The sequence below is a fragment of the Amphiprion ocellaris genome, chromosome 20 (assembly GCF_022539595.1).
Source record: "Amphiprion ocellaris isolate individual 3 ecotype Okinawa chromosome 20, ASM2253959v1, whole genome shotgun sequence".
NCBI lineage: Eukaryota > Metazoa > Chordata > Actinopteri > Pomacentridae > Amphiprion > Amphiprion ocellaris.
The window spans coordinates 32,238,808-32,258,165 of NC_072785.1; the positions used below are offsets into that span (position 1 = coordinate 32,238,808).

At 39.4% G+C, this 19,358-nt stretch overlaps 1 protein-coding gene across 1 annotated transcript in view; it reads left to right on the plus strand.

Moving 5' to 3' along the window:
• Positions 1 to 10,811: 10,811 nt before the first annotated feature.
• The window catches only part of prkd1 (protein kinase D1), a 57,154-nt gene continuing 48,607 nt past the window's right edge, over positions 10,812 to 19,358 (plus strand). The window contains exon 1 of the mRNA XM_055005539.1: positions 10,812 to 11,276. Coding sequence (XP_054861514.1) covers positions 11,052 to 11,276 — 225 coding nt within the window. The 5' untranslated portion in view covers positions 10,812 to 11,051. The remainder of the gene's footprint in view (positions 11,277 to 19,358) is intronic.

The following is a 19,358-nucleotide window of genomic DNA, read 5'->3' on the forward strand; positions in this document are numbered from 1 at the left end:
TGGGTGAGTCCGGGTGGGTCCAGGTGAGTCCAGGTGGGTCCGGGTGGGTCCAGGTGGGTCCAGGTGGGTTCTAGGTGAGTCCAGGTGAGTCCAGGTGGATCCAGGTGAGTCCAGGTGAGTCTGGGTTCCAGGTGGGTCCAGGTGGGTCCGGGTTCCAGGTGGGTCCAGGTGGGTCCAGGTGGGTCCGGGTTCCAGGTGGGTCCAGGTGGGTCCAGGTGGGTCCGGGTTCCAGATGAGTCCAGGTGGGTCCAGGTTCCAGGTGGGTCCAGGTGGGTCCAGGTGGGTCCGGGTTCCAGGTGGGTCCAGGTGGGTCCAGGTGGGTCCGGGTTCCAGGTGGGTCCAGGTGGGTCCGGGTTCCAGATGAGTCCAGGTGGGTCCAGGTTCCAGGTGGGTCCAGGTGGGTCCGGGTTCCAGGTGGGTCCAGGTGGGTCTGGGTGAGTCCGGGTGGGTCCAGGTGAGTCCAGGTGGGTCCGGGTGGGTCCAGGTGGGTCCAGGTGGGTTCTAGGTGAGTCCAGGTGAGTCCAGGTGGATCCAGGTGAGTCCAGGTGAGTCTGGGTTCCAGGTGGGTCCAGGTGGGTCCGGGTTCCAGGTGGGTCCAGGTGGGTCCAGGTGGGTCCGGGTTCCAGGTGGGTCCAGGTGGGTCCAGGTGGGTCCGGGTTCCAGATGAGTCCAGGTGGGTCCAGGTTCCAGGTGGGTCCAGGTGGGTCCAGGTGGGTCCGGGTTCCAGGTGGGTCCAGGTGGGTCCAGGTGGGTCCGGGTTCCAGGTGGGTCCAGGTGGGTCCGGGTTCCAGATGAGTCCAGGTGGGTCCAGGTTCCAGGTGGGTCCAGGTGGGTCCGGGTTCCAGGTGGGTCCAGGTGGGTCTGGGTGAGTCCAGGTGAGTCCAGGTGGATCCTGGTGGATCCAGGTGAGTCCAGGTGAGTCCAGGTGGATCCAGGTGAGTCCAGGTGAGTCCAGGTGGGTCCAGGTGAGTCCAGGTGAGTCCAGGTGGATCCAGGTGAGTCCAGGTGAGTCCAGGTGGATCCAGGTGAGTCCAGGTGAGCTGCTTTAATCAACCTGCTGAGATGTTTACTGTTGAATTGTGTCTCTTCGTCATCATCTTGTGTGTTTTATGTCTATTTTCGGTTGTTATCTGTCTGTTTTTAGTCATCTTTTGTCTCTTTCTGGTCATTTTGTATCTGTTTTCGGGTGTTTTATGCCTCTTTAGAATTGTTTTGTGTCTACTTTGGTTGTCTTATGTCTACTATTTGTCATTTTGTGTGTCTTTGTAGAAGTTTTATCTCTTTTTTACCTTTCAATATCTAGTTTTGGTCATGTTGTATCTCTTTGTGGTCACATTGTGCATCTTTTTGACCTTTTAATGTCTCTCTGTAGTCATTTTGTATGTCTTTGTAGATGTTTTATGTCTGTTTTGGGTTGTTATCTATCTGTTGTTAGTCATCTTGCGTCTTTTTCTGGTCATGTTTTGTGTCTTTGTGGTCATGTTGTCTTTGTGTCCTGTTAGTGTCTCCGTCTTTGTGTTTGGTGGTTGTGTAGTCAAAGTTTGAGCGGAGACATATTGCTTTGGAGACATTAAAGATGCGTCTGACCTGCTGCAGCTCGGTTGTGTTGAAGCGTCAGTGTGAACGTTCCACATGGCGTCTGAACAAAGCCTGGTGTTTGTGTGTCTGTGATTGTGCGAGGTAGACTCTGAGAATGTGAAAGTAATTAAGGCGGATGGGGAGAGGCGGGAGGCGTGGCCTGCGACCCGCCGGCCGACACGTGTGGCGTCCCGCGGCGGCCTTCTCCCACCGCCGCCATGCCGACGCAAACTTCCTCCAAACGTTTGCACAACAACAGACCGCGAGTTTGTTGGGAGCGACAGCGGCTCCTTAGCGCTTCGTCTCCCACGGCGACGGGAATCGCACCCACAGCGACGATGCACCGACGGGTGTCAAATCTGTCAGTGTGTCCGTGTGTGTGTGTGTGTGTGTGTGTGTGTGTGTGTGTGTGTGTGTGTGTGCACGAGTGTGAATAACAGTGTGCGTGTGCGTGAGGCAGACGGCCATGTTGGAGCAGAGGACACACTCTGACTTTAAACACATTTCTTTATTGTCTGCATCGTTTATTGGAGACGCTGCTGTAGTGTCGCACATTTTTAGTCTTTGTCTTTGTTGATCAAGAATTTCCTGACTAACCGTCCACAGGTTGTGAAGGTGGGTCATCTTTACTCATCCACCCTGACACTCATCACTGGTTCCCCCCATTTTTACTCATTTTTTCGAAAATATTTACAAGAATTTTCTTGTCAAATTTGGGGGATTTTTTTTTTTTAAATAAAACTTTTAAGGGAAACTTTTAAGGAATTATTGGAATTTTCTTCCTGAAGGTTTTGCAAATTTTCTGAAATTTTTGGGAATTTTTTGCTGATTTTTGGGATTTTTTTCAGACAAGGAAACTATATTTTTTGGTGCCCGTAAATGAGGACAACAGGAGGGTTAAAACATCTCAGATTAGGAGGTTACATGAAAGCAAAAATCTATTTTTAAGTGGAAAAACTGCCTTTTTTTAGCATGTCTGGCTTGTTTTAAGACACCTAAGCTTTACAATCCTGGTAAAATAGAGCTAAAAATAAGTTATCCCAGCTAATTTTAAGATCTCAATATTCTAAATATCATATTTCTAGAAATCTTACCAAGACATTTTTCACTTGTTCTATTGGCAGATTTGTTCACTTATTTCAAGGTAAAAGTTCCTTGAAATAAATTTTTTTTCTTGTTTTGAGAGGAGCATTTTTCCAGTGTTAGTTATTTGTGTTCATATGTGGTGGTTTTTTTTAAAAAAAAATCCCTCAAGATTAATAAAATATCTATCTTTTGTGTCTCTTTGTGGACGCTTTGTGTTTTTTGTGATAATCTTAAACTTATTTTTCATTTTTTAGTTTGATTGTTATCATTTTGTGTCTGACTTTAGTTCTTTTGTGTCTCTGTGGTTGTTTTAAGTCAGTTTTTGGTCATTTTGTGTCTTTGTTGTCATTTTGTTTCAAATTATTGTCATCTGGAGTGTTTTGGGTCTCTTTGTGAATGTTTTGGAAGTCAATCCAGGTGATGAGGTCAGACAGGAAGTAGATCCAGGTGATGAGGTCAGACAGGAAGTCGATCCAGGTGATGAGGTCAGACAGGAAGTAGATCCAGGTGATGAGGTCAGACAGGAAGTAGATCCAGGTGATGAGGTCAGACAGGAAGTAGATCCAGGTGATGAGGTCAGACAGGAAGTAGGTCCTGCTAGATGTTTGCTGTCTTTCCCTTCAGTCAGACTGGATGCTTCTTACTGGATCTACCTGGAAACATCTCAGTTGTCTGACTGGAACTGAGTTGATGTTTCTGGACAGAAGCTGCAGGAAGTTGGAGCTCAGAGACACTGAAGGAAGCTTTACCAGAATGGATGGTTCAGGTGATCTGCACACCTGCGCTGAGTTCAGACAGACACACACAGACACACACACACGGTCCAGGTTGGTAAGAAAACTTCAAAAAGCTTTGATTCAGGTTCTAACAGTGAAGTTTTCATGTTTTATTGTAGATTTGTCAGAACAAACTGTCTCACTGAACAACTAAAGCTAAAGTTCTACTGAGAGAAGCTGCTGAGTTTGTGTCTGTTTGTGTAGATCAGCCCTTTGTGCCTCTGTAGGTAATTTGTGTGTCTCGCTTTGGTTGTGTTGCATCTTATATTAGACAATTTACATATTATTGTTGCATTTTGTTTGTTTTACAGACATTTTATGTTTCTGTATATCATTTTTGTGTCTCTTTGTGGTCATTTGGTATCTAATTGTGTCCGTTTTTGTCTTTTTGTGGTTGTTTTTTGTCTCTTTATGGTTGTTTTGTGTCTATTTGTGTCATTTTGTGTCTCCTTATGTCATTTTGTGTCAAATTGTGGTAGTTGTGTGTCTCTTTGTGTCATTTTGTGGTTGTTTTGTGTCTATTTGTGTCTCTTCATGGTTGTTTTGTGTCTCTTGTTGTTGTTTTGTGTCTCTTTGTGGTTGTTTTGTGTCTCTGTGTCATTTTGTGTCAAATTGTGGTAATTGTGTGTCTCTTTGTGTCATTTTGTGTTTTTTTGTGTCTCTTGTTGTTGTTTTGTGTTTTTTGTGTCTCTTGTTGTTGTTTTGTGTCTCTTGTTGTTGTTTTGTGTCTCTTTATGCTTGTTTTGTGTCAAATTGTGGTAATTGTGTGTCTCTTTGTGTCATTTTGTGTCAAATTGTAGTATTGTGTCTCTTTGTGTCATTTTGTGTCTCTTTATGTCATTTTGTGTCAAATTGTGGTAATTGTGTGTCTCTTTGTGTCATTTTTTGGTTGTTTTGTCTCTCTTTGTGTCTCTTCATGGTTGTTTTGTGTGTCTTGTTGTTTTGTGTCTCTTTATAGTTGTTTTGTGTCTCTTTGTGTCATTTTGTGTCCAATTGTGATATTGTGTCTCTTTCTGTCATTTTGTGTCAAATTGTGTGTCTCTGTGTCATTTTGTGGTTGTTTTGTGTCTCTTTGTGTCATTTTGTGTCTCCTTATGTCATTTTGTGTCAAATTGTGGTAGTTGTGTGTCTCTTTGTGTCATTTTGTGGTTGTTTTGTGTCTATTTGTGTCTCTTCATGGTTGTTTTGTGTATCTTGTTGTTGTTTTGTGTCTCTTTGTGGTTGTTTTGTGTCTCTGTGTCATTTTGTGTCAAATTGTGGTAATTGTGTGTCTCTTTGTGTCATTTTGTGTTTTTTTGTGTCTCTTGTTGTTGTTTTGTGTTTTTTTGTGTCTCTTGTTGTTGTTTTGTGTCTCTTTATGCTTGTTTTGTGTCAAATTGTGGTAATTGTGTGTCTCTTTGTGTCATTTTGTGTCAAATTGTAGTATTGTGTCTCTTTGTGTCATTTTGTGTCTCTTTATGTCATTTTGTGTCAAATTGTGGTAATTGTGTGTCTCTTTGTGTCATTTTGTGTCTCTTTATGTCATTTTGTGTCAAATTGTGGTAATTGTGTGTCTCTTTGTGTCATTTTGTGTCTCTTTATGTCATTTTGTGTCAAATTGTGGTAATTGTGTGTCTCTTTGTGTCATTTTTTGGTTGTTTTGTCTCTCTTCGTGTCTCTTCATGGTTGTTTTGTGTGTCTTGTTGTTTTGTGTCTCTTTATAGTTGTTTTGTGTCTCTTTGTGTCATTTTGTGTCCAATTGTGATATTGTGTCTCTTTCTGTCATTTTTTGTCAAATTGTGTGTCTCTGTGTCATTTTGTGGTTGTTTTGTGTCTCCTTGTGTCTCCTTGTGTCTCTTTGTGTCTCTTTGTGGTTGTTTTTGTGTCTCCTTTTGTCTCTTTGTGTCAGTTTGTGTCAAATTGTGGTATTGTGTCTCTTTGTGTCATTTTGTGTCAAATTGTGGTAATTGTGTGTCTGTGTCATTTTGTGGTTGTTTTGTGTCTTTTTGTGGTTGGTTTTTTTGTCTCCTTATGTCTCTTTGTGTCATTTTGTGGTTGTTTTGTGTCTCTTTGAGTCATTTTATCTCTTTTTCGTTATTTTTTGTCTCTTTACAGTCATTTTGTGTCTTTTTGTGTCATTTCATGTCTGTGTAGCTACTTTGTGTGTCTCTTTTTTATTGTGTTTTGTCTGTTCGTGGTCATTTTACAAATAATTGTTGTACATTCTGTCTTTGCTGTCGTGTTGTGTGTCTTTGTTGTCATTTTGGAACTATTTTTTCTACTGTTTTGTGTCTCTAAGTGTCCGTTTTTATATATCGCTGTTGTTGTGTTGCACTGTTGTGTAGTATTTTTGTGTTACTGTGGTTTTTTGCGTTTCTTGGTAGGCATTTTTAATCTTTGTGTTTCGAACATCAGTGCAGTCGTGCAGATCATTTGTGGTTGTGTTGCATCTTTACAACATATTTTTTTGTGTTTTTGTTGTTGTGTTGCAGTCACTTTGCGAGTCTGTGTGCAAATTAGTGTCGCAGTTTGTGTCGTTTTGTGGTCGTATTGCGTGTCTCTGTCCGGTGTACTGTGTCGCTTTGTATTTGTTTTGTGTCTCTTTGCAGTTGTTTTGTGTCTCTTTGTAGTTGTTTTGTGTCTCTTTGCATCACTTTTTTGTTTTTTTTCCTGACTGCGTTTGTTTGTGGTCATTTGTTGTCATTATCAGGTTGTGCTGCGTCTCTCTGTAGTCGTATTCCATGTTTGATCATTTTATGTAGTTGTTTTGTGTTTCTTTGTGGCTATTGTGCATCGTTTTAATGATTTTGCATGTTCTTTAGGTTGTGTTAGACTTTTTAAAGTTGTTTTGCCTCTATTTGTGTTTGTTTTAGATGTTTAGTTTTAGTGTTTTTATTGACATTTTGTGTTTCATTGTTGTCGTTTTGCATGTGTTTGTGGTTGTGTTACATCTCTTTTTAGGCGTTTTGCATATCTGATCATTTTGTGTCTCTTTTATAAAAAGTGTGTGTCTTTGTGTTTGTTTTGCATCTATTTTTATACTTTTTACAGATTTTTTTGTGTCTCTTTTTAGTCATGTTGTGTCTCTATGTTTGTTTTACATCAGTTTTTGGTCTTTGTTGATATGTTGGGTCTCTTGTTCGTCATTTTGTGTGTCTTTGTGTTTGTTTTGCATCTGTTTTTGGTCTTTTTATTGATATTTTGTGTTTCTATTTAGTCGTTTTGTGAATTTTTGTGGTTGGTTTGCATGAATTTTTTAGTCTTTTTTACTGATATTTCTGTCTCTTTTTAGTGATATTTTGTGTCTATATTTGGTAATTTTGTGTATGTTTGTGTTTGTTTTGCATCTCCGAGGTCATTTTCTGTCTCTTGTTGGTCATTTCTCGTGTTTTTGTGGTTTTCTCTATTAACTCCCGTGACGCTGCGATGCTCATTCAGGAACACAAGGAGCTTCTTGTGTTTTAAAACCTCCAGTTTCTGTTTCCTCACAGAGCAGCTGGAGACACAAAAATCCAAAAGCAGCTCAGAAAGTCTGCAGCGTTCAGATCAGTGTAACGTCTGCCGATGCTGCTGTGATCACATTTAAGTCCGACCTTCTAGCAGCAGATAAACGATGAGTCAGGAAATCCTCCCACTCTGAGCTTCCAAAATAACCTCCAGCAGCAGCAGCAGTCTGACCAGAAACCCCGTCTCCTTCAAACCACCTTCAGCTTTTCACTTTTACTCACACAAGTCTCTCTGAATAGACGCCAGTCATCAGTTCAGCAGCTCTAAAAGGAAACTGGAGGCAGCGACTCTGACATCAGCAGCAACAAACGGCTGAAAGCAGGCGGATACTGAAGAACTGTCAAAGAAAGAGATGAAAAAATGACACAAAGCACTGATATAAACATAGAAACACAACTGAAGCCACAGGCAGACCCACAAGGAAACACAATAAAGACACAAAGAGCTGGAATAACAACTACAGTGGCACAAAAACACACAAAACAATGACAATAAATGACCACAAACATGAAAAACAACTAAGAAGGGATGCGACACAACCAGATAATGATGACAAATGACCACAAACAGATGCAAAATCATTAAAGAGACACACAAACGGCCACAATCAGACGCACATTTCACGAAATATACATTAAACAACTACAAAGAAATATAAATTGACTAAAAAGAGATGTAACACAACCACTAAAGGACACAAAATGACCACAAAGACACACAAAACTGTTAAAAATACACACAGAATGACACTAAATGTCTGCAAACAGACTAAAAACATCTGCCTAGTGATCACAGACATGGAAACGATTACAAAGAGATACAGCACAACCTGAAAATGTCAACAAACGGCCACAAACAGATGCAAAATCAGTTAAAAAAAAAAAAAAGATAAAAAAAACTGTCCCAAAGGGACTCACATTCATGAAACAAACACAAAATGATTCAAATAAACACAAAGCGATGAAAACGACCCAGAAAACCGTCATTAAGAGAAAATATCTGCAAAAACCTGAACATCAGGTGGAAACTGGAACAAATTGTGGAGGAACCAAAGAGGAACCAGAGAGAAGCTTTCAAATCTTTTTCAGCTTCTTCAGGATCATAAAACAACACAAACGTTCTTCTACTGTTAGCAGAGCGACGCTGAGGGAACCAATCAGGAAGCTCCTCCGGCTTTCACAAATAAACTCATTGAAAAGTGATTAAAAAACACACAAATGACCACAAAGAGACACACAATGTCCACAAAGGAACTCAAAATACCTCAAAATAGAAACAAAAGATGGCCATAAAATGCACAAATATCCACTAAGAGACACCAACCACAAAGAGCCAAACTGAGACACAAAATGAACAAAAACACACAAAATGACCACAAAGAGTTTTAAAACAGCCACAGACAAACAGGAAATAACTAAAAACGCAACAAATGACCACAACGAGACACACAATGTTCACAAGGAAACTCAAAACACCCATAAAGAGCGACTATAAATGGCCATAAAATGATGAGAAACGCACAAAATATCCACTAAGAGACGCCAAATAACCACAACATGACGACAAAGGGAAAGAAAATGCACAAGAACACACAAAAGGTTGACAAACAAACACACAAAATGACCTCAAAGACCCAAAATAACCAGAAAGAGACGCAAAATGAACACAAAGAGACGCACAACAACTGAAAATTGACACAAAAAAGAGGAAAAGAGACACCTGCAGAAACAAACGAAGCTTCATTCATTCTGTTAAACTGAAGCACCGCTCTGGGTTTGTCAGGACCAGGACCAGGACTGGGACCAGGACCAGAGCCAGGACCAGGACCAGGACTGGGACCAGGACCAGAGCCAGGACCAGGACCAGGACTGGGACCAGGACCAGAGCCAGGACCAGGACCAAGACCAAGACCAGGACCAGAGCCAGGACCGGGGCCGGGACCAGAGCCAGGACCAGGACCGGGACCGGGGCCGGGACCAGGGCCAGGACCAGAGCCAGAGCCAGAGCCAAAGCCAGGACCAGGACCAGGACCAGGACCAGGACCAGAGCCAGAGCCAGGACCAGGGCCGGGACCAGGACCAGAGCCAGAGCCAGGACCAGACCCAGGACCAGGGCCGGGACCAGGACCAGGACCAGACCCAGGACCAGGACCAGGACCAGGACCAGAGCCAGAGCCAGGACCAGGACCAGAGCCAGGACCAGGGCCGGGACCAGGACCAGAGCCAGGACCAGGGCCGGGACCAGGGCCGGGACCAGGACCAGGACCAGGACCAGGACCTCCGTCTGTCTGTGGAGGTTCTTAATAGAGGATCTGCAGTGTGGGCGTCTGCTGCAGCCTCTTTGTGTGTTTACAGCTTGTGAGCGTCTCCTAGCAACCGCCGCCCTGCAGGGTGTGTGTGTTTCTGCAGCATCAACAGGTGAACACACGCACACACACACACGCACACACGCGCACGCTGTTCTCTCATTCATTTGAAGTTACGACGACACAAAGCTGCTGTTGTCAGAACACTGTTAGCATATTAGTATGTTAGCATATTATAAGTTGTGAACATGTTAGCATCTTAGTTCATTAACCTGTTAGCATATACTTGTTAACCTGTTAGCATGTTAGCTCATCAACATGATAGCTTGTTAATCTGATAGCATGTTAGGTTGTTAACATGTTAGCTTGTTACCTAGTTAGCATGCTAGCTTTTGAACTGTTAGCAACTTAGCTTGTTAACCTGGAAGCATGTTAGCATGTTAGCTTGTCCCAGCAGCTGAGGAGTTTTATTACCACCAATCAGCTGCAGGTTCAGGTCCTGCATCCAAACTTTTCTTCTCTTTGTGTTAATTTTGTGTCTTTTTCTTGTGGTTTTGTTGTGTTTGTGTTTCTTTATGGTTGTTTTGTGTCTAGACCGTTCTGCCTCTTTTTGATGGTTTTTTGTGTCTTTTTAGTCGTTCAGCGTTTATTTTGAAGGTCATTAACGTCTTTTTTGGGTTGTTTTGCATCTTTGGAGTCCTTTCTGGTTGCGCTTTGTGATCATTTTCTGTCTGTTTTTAATCATTATGCATCACTTTTTTTTTTTCCAATTTGTGTCTTTTTGTGGCCATAATTTATCTGTGTTTATTCAGTTTTGTGCCTGTGTAATAATTTGCGGTCATTTTGCATTCCTTTTAGTCATTTAGCTTTAGTTTGGAAGGTAAACAAAAACACACAACAGAACATTTAGAACACAAAGTTATCTGAAAAGTTCATACAATAAAACTTGATGAATACAAATTTAAGACTCTGATTCATTTAGTTCCAATGTTTACCTCATTCTTTAAGTAAACAGCAAATATAAACAATAAATCTAAGCAGTAAACATAAACAGTAAATAAAAACTGTAAAAATAAAGGGTAAATATAAACAGTAAATAAATAAGTAGTGAATAATACAAACAGCAAATATAATTATGAAATAAACCGTGGATAAAAACGGTAGATAAATAAAATCAGTATATATAAACACTAATTATAAACAGTAAATAAATTAACATTAAATATAAAAATAAATATAAACATTAAATAAAAACATAAATAAAAACCGTGGATAAAACAATAAATATAAACAATAAATATAAACAATTAATAAATAATCAGTAAATATAAACAGTAAAGATAAACAGTAAATAAATAAAGAGCAAATAAACAGTGGATAAAAACAGTAAATCAACAATAAATGTAATTAATATATAAACAGTAAATATAACAGTAAATAAAAACAATAAATGTAAACGTTTAATATAAGCACTAAATAAATCAACAGTAAATAATGTAAACAGTAAACATAAACAGTAAATAAAAACGTCTCCTTCCATCCATCGGTCTCTCCTCCCCCCTCCAGCCGTTGACGTCCGTTTCTCCTCCTCACCGGTTTTCTCTCCGGTTTCTCTCTGGTCCAGTCATGTAGTCTTCAGAACTCCGTCCTCCGGTTTTTTTCTCTCCACTTTTCTCAAACTCTCCGCTTTTTTTGCGCTTTTTTTCCCCGCCGCTGCAGGACTTCTGGACTCCTCCGGTTCCGCCGTTAATCCGGTCACCGGCCGCCGTCGTGACTCCTGACTGTTTCCTGGCAGAGTTGGACGCCGGTTAACGGCTCTGATGAGCGCGCCTCCGCTGATCCGTGCGCCCAGTCCGCTGCCCTTCTCACCGGGGACCGGCAGCTCCGGCACCGGAGGAGGCACCGGAGGAGGAGGAGGAGGCGGAGGCGGTGTGATCTCCTTCCACATCCAGATCGGTCTGAGCCGGGAGCCGGTGCTGCTGGACGCCGCGGAGCTCAGCCTGAGCCAGGTCCGGGAGGTGGCGTGCTCCATCGTGGACCAGAAGGTAACCGGGAGCCGTTAACGGGTCAGAACCGGGACAGAGCTGCAGGACGGCAGGAAGTTAGAGTCGGAAGTTGGTGCTCAGGTGAAGAAACCAGATTTAGTTCAGATGACTGAGGAAAAAAAACAGCAGCTGGTTTTGGTTCTGGTTCTGGTTCTGGGTCTGAATCTGGTTCTGGTTCTGAATCTGGTTCTGGGTCTGAATCTGGTTCTGGTTCTGGTTCTGGGTCTGGGTCTGGGTCTGAATCTGGTTCTGGTTCTGAATCTGGTTCTGGGTCTGAATCTGGTTCTGGTTCTGGTTCTGGGTCTGGGTCTGAATCTGGTTCTGGGTCTGTGTCTGGTTCTGGTTTTGGGTCTGAATCTGGTTCTGGTTCTGAATCTGGTTCTGGGTCGGGTTCTGGTTCTGGGTCTGAATCTGGTTCTGGGTCTGGTTTTGGTTCTGGTTCTGGGTCTGAATCTGGTTCTGGGTCTGGGTCTGGTTCTGGGTCTGAATCTGGTTCTGGTTCTGAATCTGGTTCTGGGTCAGGTTCTGGTTCTGGGTCTGAATCTGGTTCTGGGTCTGGTTCTGGTTCTGGTTCTGGGTCTGAATCTGGTTCTGGTTCTGGGTCTGAATCTGGTTCTGGGTCTGGTTCTGGTTCTGGTTCTGGTTCTGGTTCTGAATCTGGTTCTGGGTCTGGTTCTGGGTCTGAATCTGGTTCTGGTTCTGGTTCTGGGTCTGAATCTGGTTCTGGGTCTGAATCTGGTTCTGGGTCTGGTTCTGGTTCTGGGTCTGAATCTGGTTCTGGGTCTGGTTCTGGTTCTGGGTCTGAATCTGGTTCTGGTTCTGAATCTGGTTCTGGGTCGGGTTCTGGTTCTGGGTCTGAATCTGGTTCTGGGTCTGGTTCTGGTTCTGGTTCTGGGTCTGAATCTTGTTCTGGTTCTGGGTCTGAATCTGGTTCTGGGTCTGGTTCTGGTTCTGGGTCTGGTTCTGGTTCTGGTTCTGGGTCTGAATCTGGTTCTGGTTCTGGGTCTGAATCTGGTTCTGGGTCTGGTTCTGGGTCTGGTTCTGGTTCTGGGTCTGAATCTGGTTCTGGTTCTGGTTCTGGTTCTGGGTCTGAATCTGGTTCTGGGTCTGAATCTGGTTCTGGGTCTGGTTCTGGTTCTGGTTCTGGGTCTGAATCTTGTTCTGGTTCTGGGTCTGAATCTGGTTCTGGGTCTGGTTCTGGGTCTGGTTCTGGTTCTGGTTCTGGGTCTGGGTCTGAATCTGGTTCTGGTTCTGGGTCTGAATCTGGTTCTGGGTCTGGTTCTGGGTCTGGTTCTGGTTCTGGGTCTGAATCTGGTTCTGGTTCTGGTTCTGGTTCTGGGTCTGAATCTGGTTCTGGGTCTGAATCTGGTTCTGGGTCTGGTTCTGGTTCTGGTTCTGGTTCTGGTTCTGGTTCTGGGTCTGAATCTGGTTCTGGGTCTGGTTCTGGTTCTGGGTCTGAATCTGGTTCTGGTTCTGGGTCTGAATCTGGTTCTGGGTCTGGTTCTGGTTCTGGTTCTGTTGGGTCATAAATGAATCACTAACACACCTGTTGGTTAACCCTCTTGTTGTCTTCACTTATGGGCACCAAAAATTTGGTTTCTTTGAAAAAAAAAATCCAAAAATTCAGCAAAAAAATTCCCCAAATGTCTGAAAATTTGTAAAACCTGAGAAAATTCCAATAATTCCTTAAAAGTTTCCCTTAAAAGTTTTATTTAAAAAAAGTCCCCCAAATTTTGCAAGAAAATTCTTGTAAATATTTTCAAAAAATGAGTAAAAATCTTCCAAAAAATCCTAAAAATATCTAAAGTGATTCCATATATATCAGTAAAACTTCTAATATTTTCTTAAGAACATTCACATAAAAAACCAACCAAAATCCAGCGAATTTCACTGGATTTTGGTTGATTTCTACTGCACAGACTGAACATCAGTAGAAATAAAAGTACATAAAGCAACAAATGAGATGAAAATACAGAAACAGTCTCTGGATTCCATCGTTCTGACTTTTCTCCTCCAGTCATTCTGGATGAATTTCTGTAATTCCAGACAAGTTTCACTCATTTTAGACATTTTTTTTGTCATAAAATCAAATGTTGAGTATTTTCAGGAAAAAGTTGTTTCAGACGGTGTTTTATCATTTAAAGCAGATTTTTAATCTTTTTTTTTTTTTTTTTTTTTTGGATGAATTTCTGTCACTTTAAACAACTTTCACTTCATTGATTTTATACAAACGCTTAATGATTTTGGACTAATTTTGGAGAAAGTTTTGAGACATTTTGTTCAATATTTTGATATTTTAAGCAAACTTTGAGTCATTTTAAACATATTTCTCATCATTTTGCACAGACTTCAATGTATTTCTTGACAAATTTTGATACATTTTGGACAAATTTGAATAATTTTGGAGACGTTTTGATTAATTTACGTCAGGTTTAAAGTCAGCAGGGACACTTTAAGTGACTATTTTTGTCATTTTGGACACTTGTCATTCTGTATAAATTCAGAGTCATTCTGTTCTGGATATTCAAGGTTTCAGAATATTTAGTAAATTACAATAAATAACCAAATAAATGTTTATTTTTTTCTGGCTTCCATCATTCTAACTGCCAGATGAGGACTTTAGATTAAAAATGAACCACAGTGTATATAATTCGGATTTTTGGTCATTTTTGGACAAATTGTGGTCATTTCGGACACTTTTTAGGTAATTTTGCACAGGTTTCAACTCATTTTTTGACTAATTTTGAGATATTTTGGTCAAATTTAGGTCACTTTCAGAACTTTTCGAGTTATTTTTGAGACTTTTTAAGTCACTGTGGACAAATTTTGATTGATTTAAGCAAAGTTTCAAGTCATTCTGAACACACTGTACGGCACTTTTGACAGAGTTTGAGTCATTTTGGACAAATGCTGAATCATTTTGGGAAAATTCTGAATGAATTAGACAAAATTTAAATCATTTTGGGGACTTTTTGAGTTATTTTGGACATAATTTGAAACATTTTATGCACTTTTTGAGTCATTTTGGGAATATTTTGAATTACTTTGAGAACTTTTTGAGTCATTTTGGACACATTTTGACTGATTTACGTCAGGTTTTAAGTAATCTTCAACACACTTTAAGCCATTTGTGACTAATTTTAGTTATTTTGGACACTTTTTGTCATTTATGGAAAATTCTGAGTCATTCTGAACATTCAAGGTTTCAGAATTCAAGGTTTCTGTCATTCTGAGTCCTGCTGTGGATGTGGTAGAAAGCTCCAGAAACAACAGAACGCTGTAGTCACAGAGTTTATTCATTAAGTCGTCATTTTATTTTCACTGAAACATGAAAACTCTTCCAGATTCTGCTCACATCTTAAAAAAACCTTCTAATGTTTGACTCTGAGCATTTATTAATATCCATAGATGCAGATTTCTTGGTTTCTTCCTGACACTCAAACAGGATGAAACTCTGTGTTTGAGTCCAGAGAGGATTTTTCCATACGTGACACTGAGAGGAACATTCAATAACACAGATCATAACACTCAGATCAATGAGCAGCTTTAACGACCTTCTGCTCTGTACAAATAATAATAATAATAAAGCTTCACTCAGAGCTGCTTCCGCTGAAAATATTACCCGAAAAAAACTGTGAAAATCACCCAAAAAGTACTTTAAAGATGGTGGAATACTGTGAAAATAATGTTTATATAATTATAAACAAATAATAATAAATAAAATTGTCCATAATTATATACACAAATGAAAACAAATAAAATTGTTTATATTTATATACGCAAATAATAATAAATAAAATTACTTAGAATTATATACACAAATAATAAACAAATAATGTTTATATTTATATACACAAATAATAATAAAGAAAAATATTTATAAATATATGCACAAATGCTAACAAATAAAATTATTATATTGCATTTATTATACTATATATTATTTGATAAATATCTTACAAAATATAATTACAACAGTAAATTATTATTTTAGATTATTTAAAAAAAAAATGTAAAATAATATTTCATTGTTTTAAATACAGAAAAAAATGTCATTTATAGTTATATGCTATACAAGAATAAAGATTTTTGGTATGAACATAATTTACTGTTCAAAGCATCAGTTACCATGGAGATCTAGCTCCATAACATCAGTTACCATGGAGATCTGGCTCCACAGCATCAGTTACCATGGAGACCTAGCTCTTTAGCATCAGTTACCATGGAGATCTAGCTCCATAGCATCAGTTACCATGGAGATCTAGCTCCACAGCATCAGTTACCATGGAGATCTGGCTCCACAGCATCTGTTACCATGGAGATATAGCTCCATAGCATCAGTTACCATGGAGATCTAGCTCCATAACATCAGTTACCATGGAGATCTAACTCCTCAGCATCAGATCTGGTCTGGTCTGGTCTGGTATGGTCTGGTCTGGTCTATACTCTGGTCTATAATCTGGTCTAGTCTAGTCTGGTCTGGTCTACAGTCTGGCCTGGTTTATAGTCTGGTCTGGTCTAGTCTAGTCTGGTCTATAGTCTGGTCAGGTCTGGTCTATAGTCTGGTCTATAATCTGGTCTATGGTCTGCTCTGGTCTATACTCTGGTCTGTACTCTGGTCTATACTCTGGTCTGGTCTATACTCTGGTCTATAGTCTGGTCTAGTCTGGTCTATACTCTGGTCTATATTCTGTTCTATACTCTGGTCTATAGTCTGGTCTAGTCTGGTCTATGCTCTGGTCTATACTCTGTTCTATACTCTGGTCTATAGTCTGGTCTATGCTTTGGTCTATAGTCTGGTCTAGTCTAGTCTATAGTCTGGTCTAGTCTGGTCTATACTCTGGTCTATAGTATGGTCTAGTCTGGTCTGGTCTGTACTCTGGTCTATAGTATGGTCTAGTCTGGTCTGGTCTATACTCTGGTCTATAGTATGGTCTAGTCTGGTCTGGTCTATACTCTGGTCTATAGTATGGTCTAGTCTGGTCTGGTCTATACTCTGGTCTATAGTATGGTCTAGTCTGGTCTATAATCTGGTCTGTGGTCTGGTCTATACTCTGGTCTATATTCTGGTTTATACTCTGGTCTATAGTCCGGTCTAGTCTGGTCTATAGTCTGGTCTGGTCTCCTGGTTAAAACCTGTTGCTGGTTCTGATAGTTTAATGTTTAAAGTAAATATGATGATCTTCCTCCAGTCTGGTATCATGATGAAGCAGATTCTAAAGCGCTGAGTCATTGGTGTGTTTCTGGAACACCTGGAGGTTTACAGATGTTGACGTGTTCGATGTGTTTGGAGTAGATAGAATAATGTTTCTGTCTTTGACCTTTTAAACTCTCTACCATGAAGCTGATCCTCTAAACTCTTCTCCTCTAGTTTTATTTGAATCGTTCTGGTTCATGTTAATGTTCTTCAAAGGAGAATTTCTCCTCCCACGGTTCAGGAGAAACAATCCAGACGTCACTCAAAAGTTCTGATTAATATTCAGCTGATTCTGATCACAGTTTTACTGCAGGAAGTAAAGCTTCAGACCAGCTCAGTGTTTAAATCTACAGGAAACTCCAGGAGATGCTTGAACCCACAAACCTCTGGTTCAGTTCTCCTGTTTAACATGTCCACTTAAATCTAGCTCCATGTTGTTAGCATGTTCTCATAGTAATCTATGTTGTCAGCGTACTCTTATAGTAGTCTATGTTGTTAGCGTGTTCTCATAGTAGTCTATGTTGTTAACGTGTTCTCATAGTAATCTATGTTGTTAGCGTGTTCTCATAGTAATCTATGTTGTTAGCTTGTTCTCATAGTAATCTATGTTGTTAGCGTGCTCTTATAGTAATCTATGTTGTTAGCGTGTTCTGGTAAAATAATCACATCTGAGTTTCCACCTTGAAGCTGAAATCATTCAGTTTCTGGAGTTTCCTTCAAAACAAACCTGAAGATCAATAAAGATCCAGCTTTATCCATCCTCATTATTATTATTATTATTATTATTATTATTATTATTATTATTATTATTATTATTATTATTATTAATAATAATAGCATTATTATTATTATTATTATTATTATTATTATTATTAATATCATTATTATCATCTGTTTTAAAACTGTTGATAGCTTTTCTCATATTCTCATCTTTCTGATTTTTTGCCTCATTTTTCTTGTATCATTTTTCATTTCATTTTTCACATTAATTGTCTCATTTTTTCTCATTTTTCTCATTATGTTTTGTCTTGATTGCCTTTTCTGTCATTTCTTTTCATACTGTTTAATTTTCTCATTTTGTGTCTCATTCTAAAAATTTTGTGTCAAACTTTTCTGGTGTTGTCTTGTTTTTCTTGTTTTATGACTCATTTTTCTCAATCTCCTCCAGAAAGCTTCTGTCTTTGAACATTTTTCTAATTTCCTGTAAAATTTTTCTCACAATATTACTCATTTATCTCATTTTATGTCTGATTTTTTCATTATGTTCTATCTTGATTGTTTTTGTCTCATGTTTTTCATACTGCTCACTTTCTCATTATGTGTCTCATTTTGTCTCTTATTTTAGTAATTTTGTGCCACATTTTTAAAATTTGTCTCATTTTGTCTCATTTTTCTCATATTTTGTTTTGATTTTGTCTCATTTTTCCTCATACTGTTCATTTTGTGTATCGTTTTCTCATTTTGTATCTCCCTTTTATTTCTCCTTTAGTAATTTCATGTCACATTATTCTGCTATTGTCTGCCTCCAAATTAGTGTCCAGACAGATATTTAGACATTATAATGTAAACATAGTCTCATTTTTCTAATATTGTGTCTAGTTTTTCTCATAGTATTACTTGTTTCTCATTTAGTGTCTCATTTCTTAGTTTTGTGGTTCGATTATCTTGTTTTATGTCACATTTATCAAATTTTTTGTCTCATGTTTTTCATATTGTTCATTTCCTCATTTTGTGTCTCATTTTTGTCTCTTATTTTAATAATTTTGGTTCACATTTTTCTGGTATTGTCTTGTTTTTCTTGCTTTATGTCTCGCTGTGTTTTGGCTGTTTTTTGTCGTGTTCTCATTCTGTGTCTCCGGATAACTGTCCAGATCGATCCTGTATTTAGAATATTTTCTAATTTTGTGTCTAGTTTTTGTCATATTTCTGGCTATCTCGTTTATCTCATTTTGTGTCTCGTTTATCTCATTTTGTGTCTCGTTTTTGTGTTTTGTCTCATTTTGTGCCTCGGCTTTCTTGTTTTATGTCAATTTTTTGTCTAATTTTTCTCATTATGTTTTGTCTTGATTGTTTTTTGTTGAATTGTTTTCATAGTGTTTCATTTTCTAATTTTGTCTCTCATTTTAGTAATTTCATGTCACATTTTTCTGGTATTGTCTTGTTTTTCTTGTTTTATGTCTCATTTTGTCTCATTTTTCTCAATCTGTCTCCATATTATTACTCCCTTATCTCATTTTGGCTCATTTTTTAGTTTTGTGTCTCATTTTGTGTCTTGTTTTTGTTCTTTTGGGTGTTTTCTCTGTTTTTGAGAGTCAGTTTTATTTTCTCATTTTGTGTCTCATTTTCTCATTATACCCCATACTTTTTCTCTTTTTTGGATTGTGTTTCATTTTTCTTCCTTTTATCTGTCTTGTTTTGGACATTTTGTGTCTGGTTTTCTGATTTTGCATCCCATATTTCTCATATTTTGTCTCATCTTCTCATTTTTGGTGTTTCTGCTCTCATTTTTGAGGTGTTGTTTCTCCAGATGAGCGTTCAGATCCATCCTGGGATCCTGTATTCAGACTAACGTAGACATCGTCTTATTTTTCTGGCTTTACGTTAGTTTGTTTAGTTGGTCTGGTTCTGGTTTTCCTGACTTGTGTCTCCAGATCTGGGCTGTATTTAGCCTCATGTATACTCAGAGTTCCTCCATCAGTTACTGTTAATTGGAGCTCTGAGGTTCAACTTCACAGCTCAGAATCTCCCATGAACACACAGCATTCCTCTGATGGCATGCAGTGAGTTTAGCAGTGTGTTTAGCAGTGAGTTTAGCAGTGAGGTTAGCAGTGAGTTTAGCAGTGAGTTTAGCGGTGTGTTTAGTGGTGTGTTTAGCAGTGTGTTTA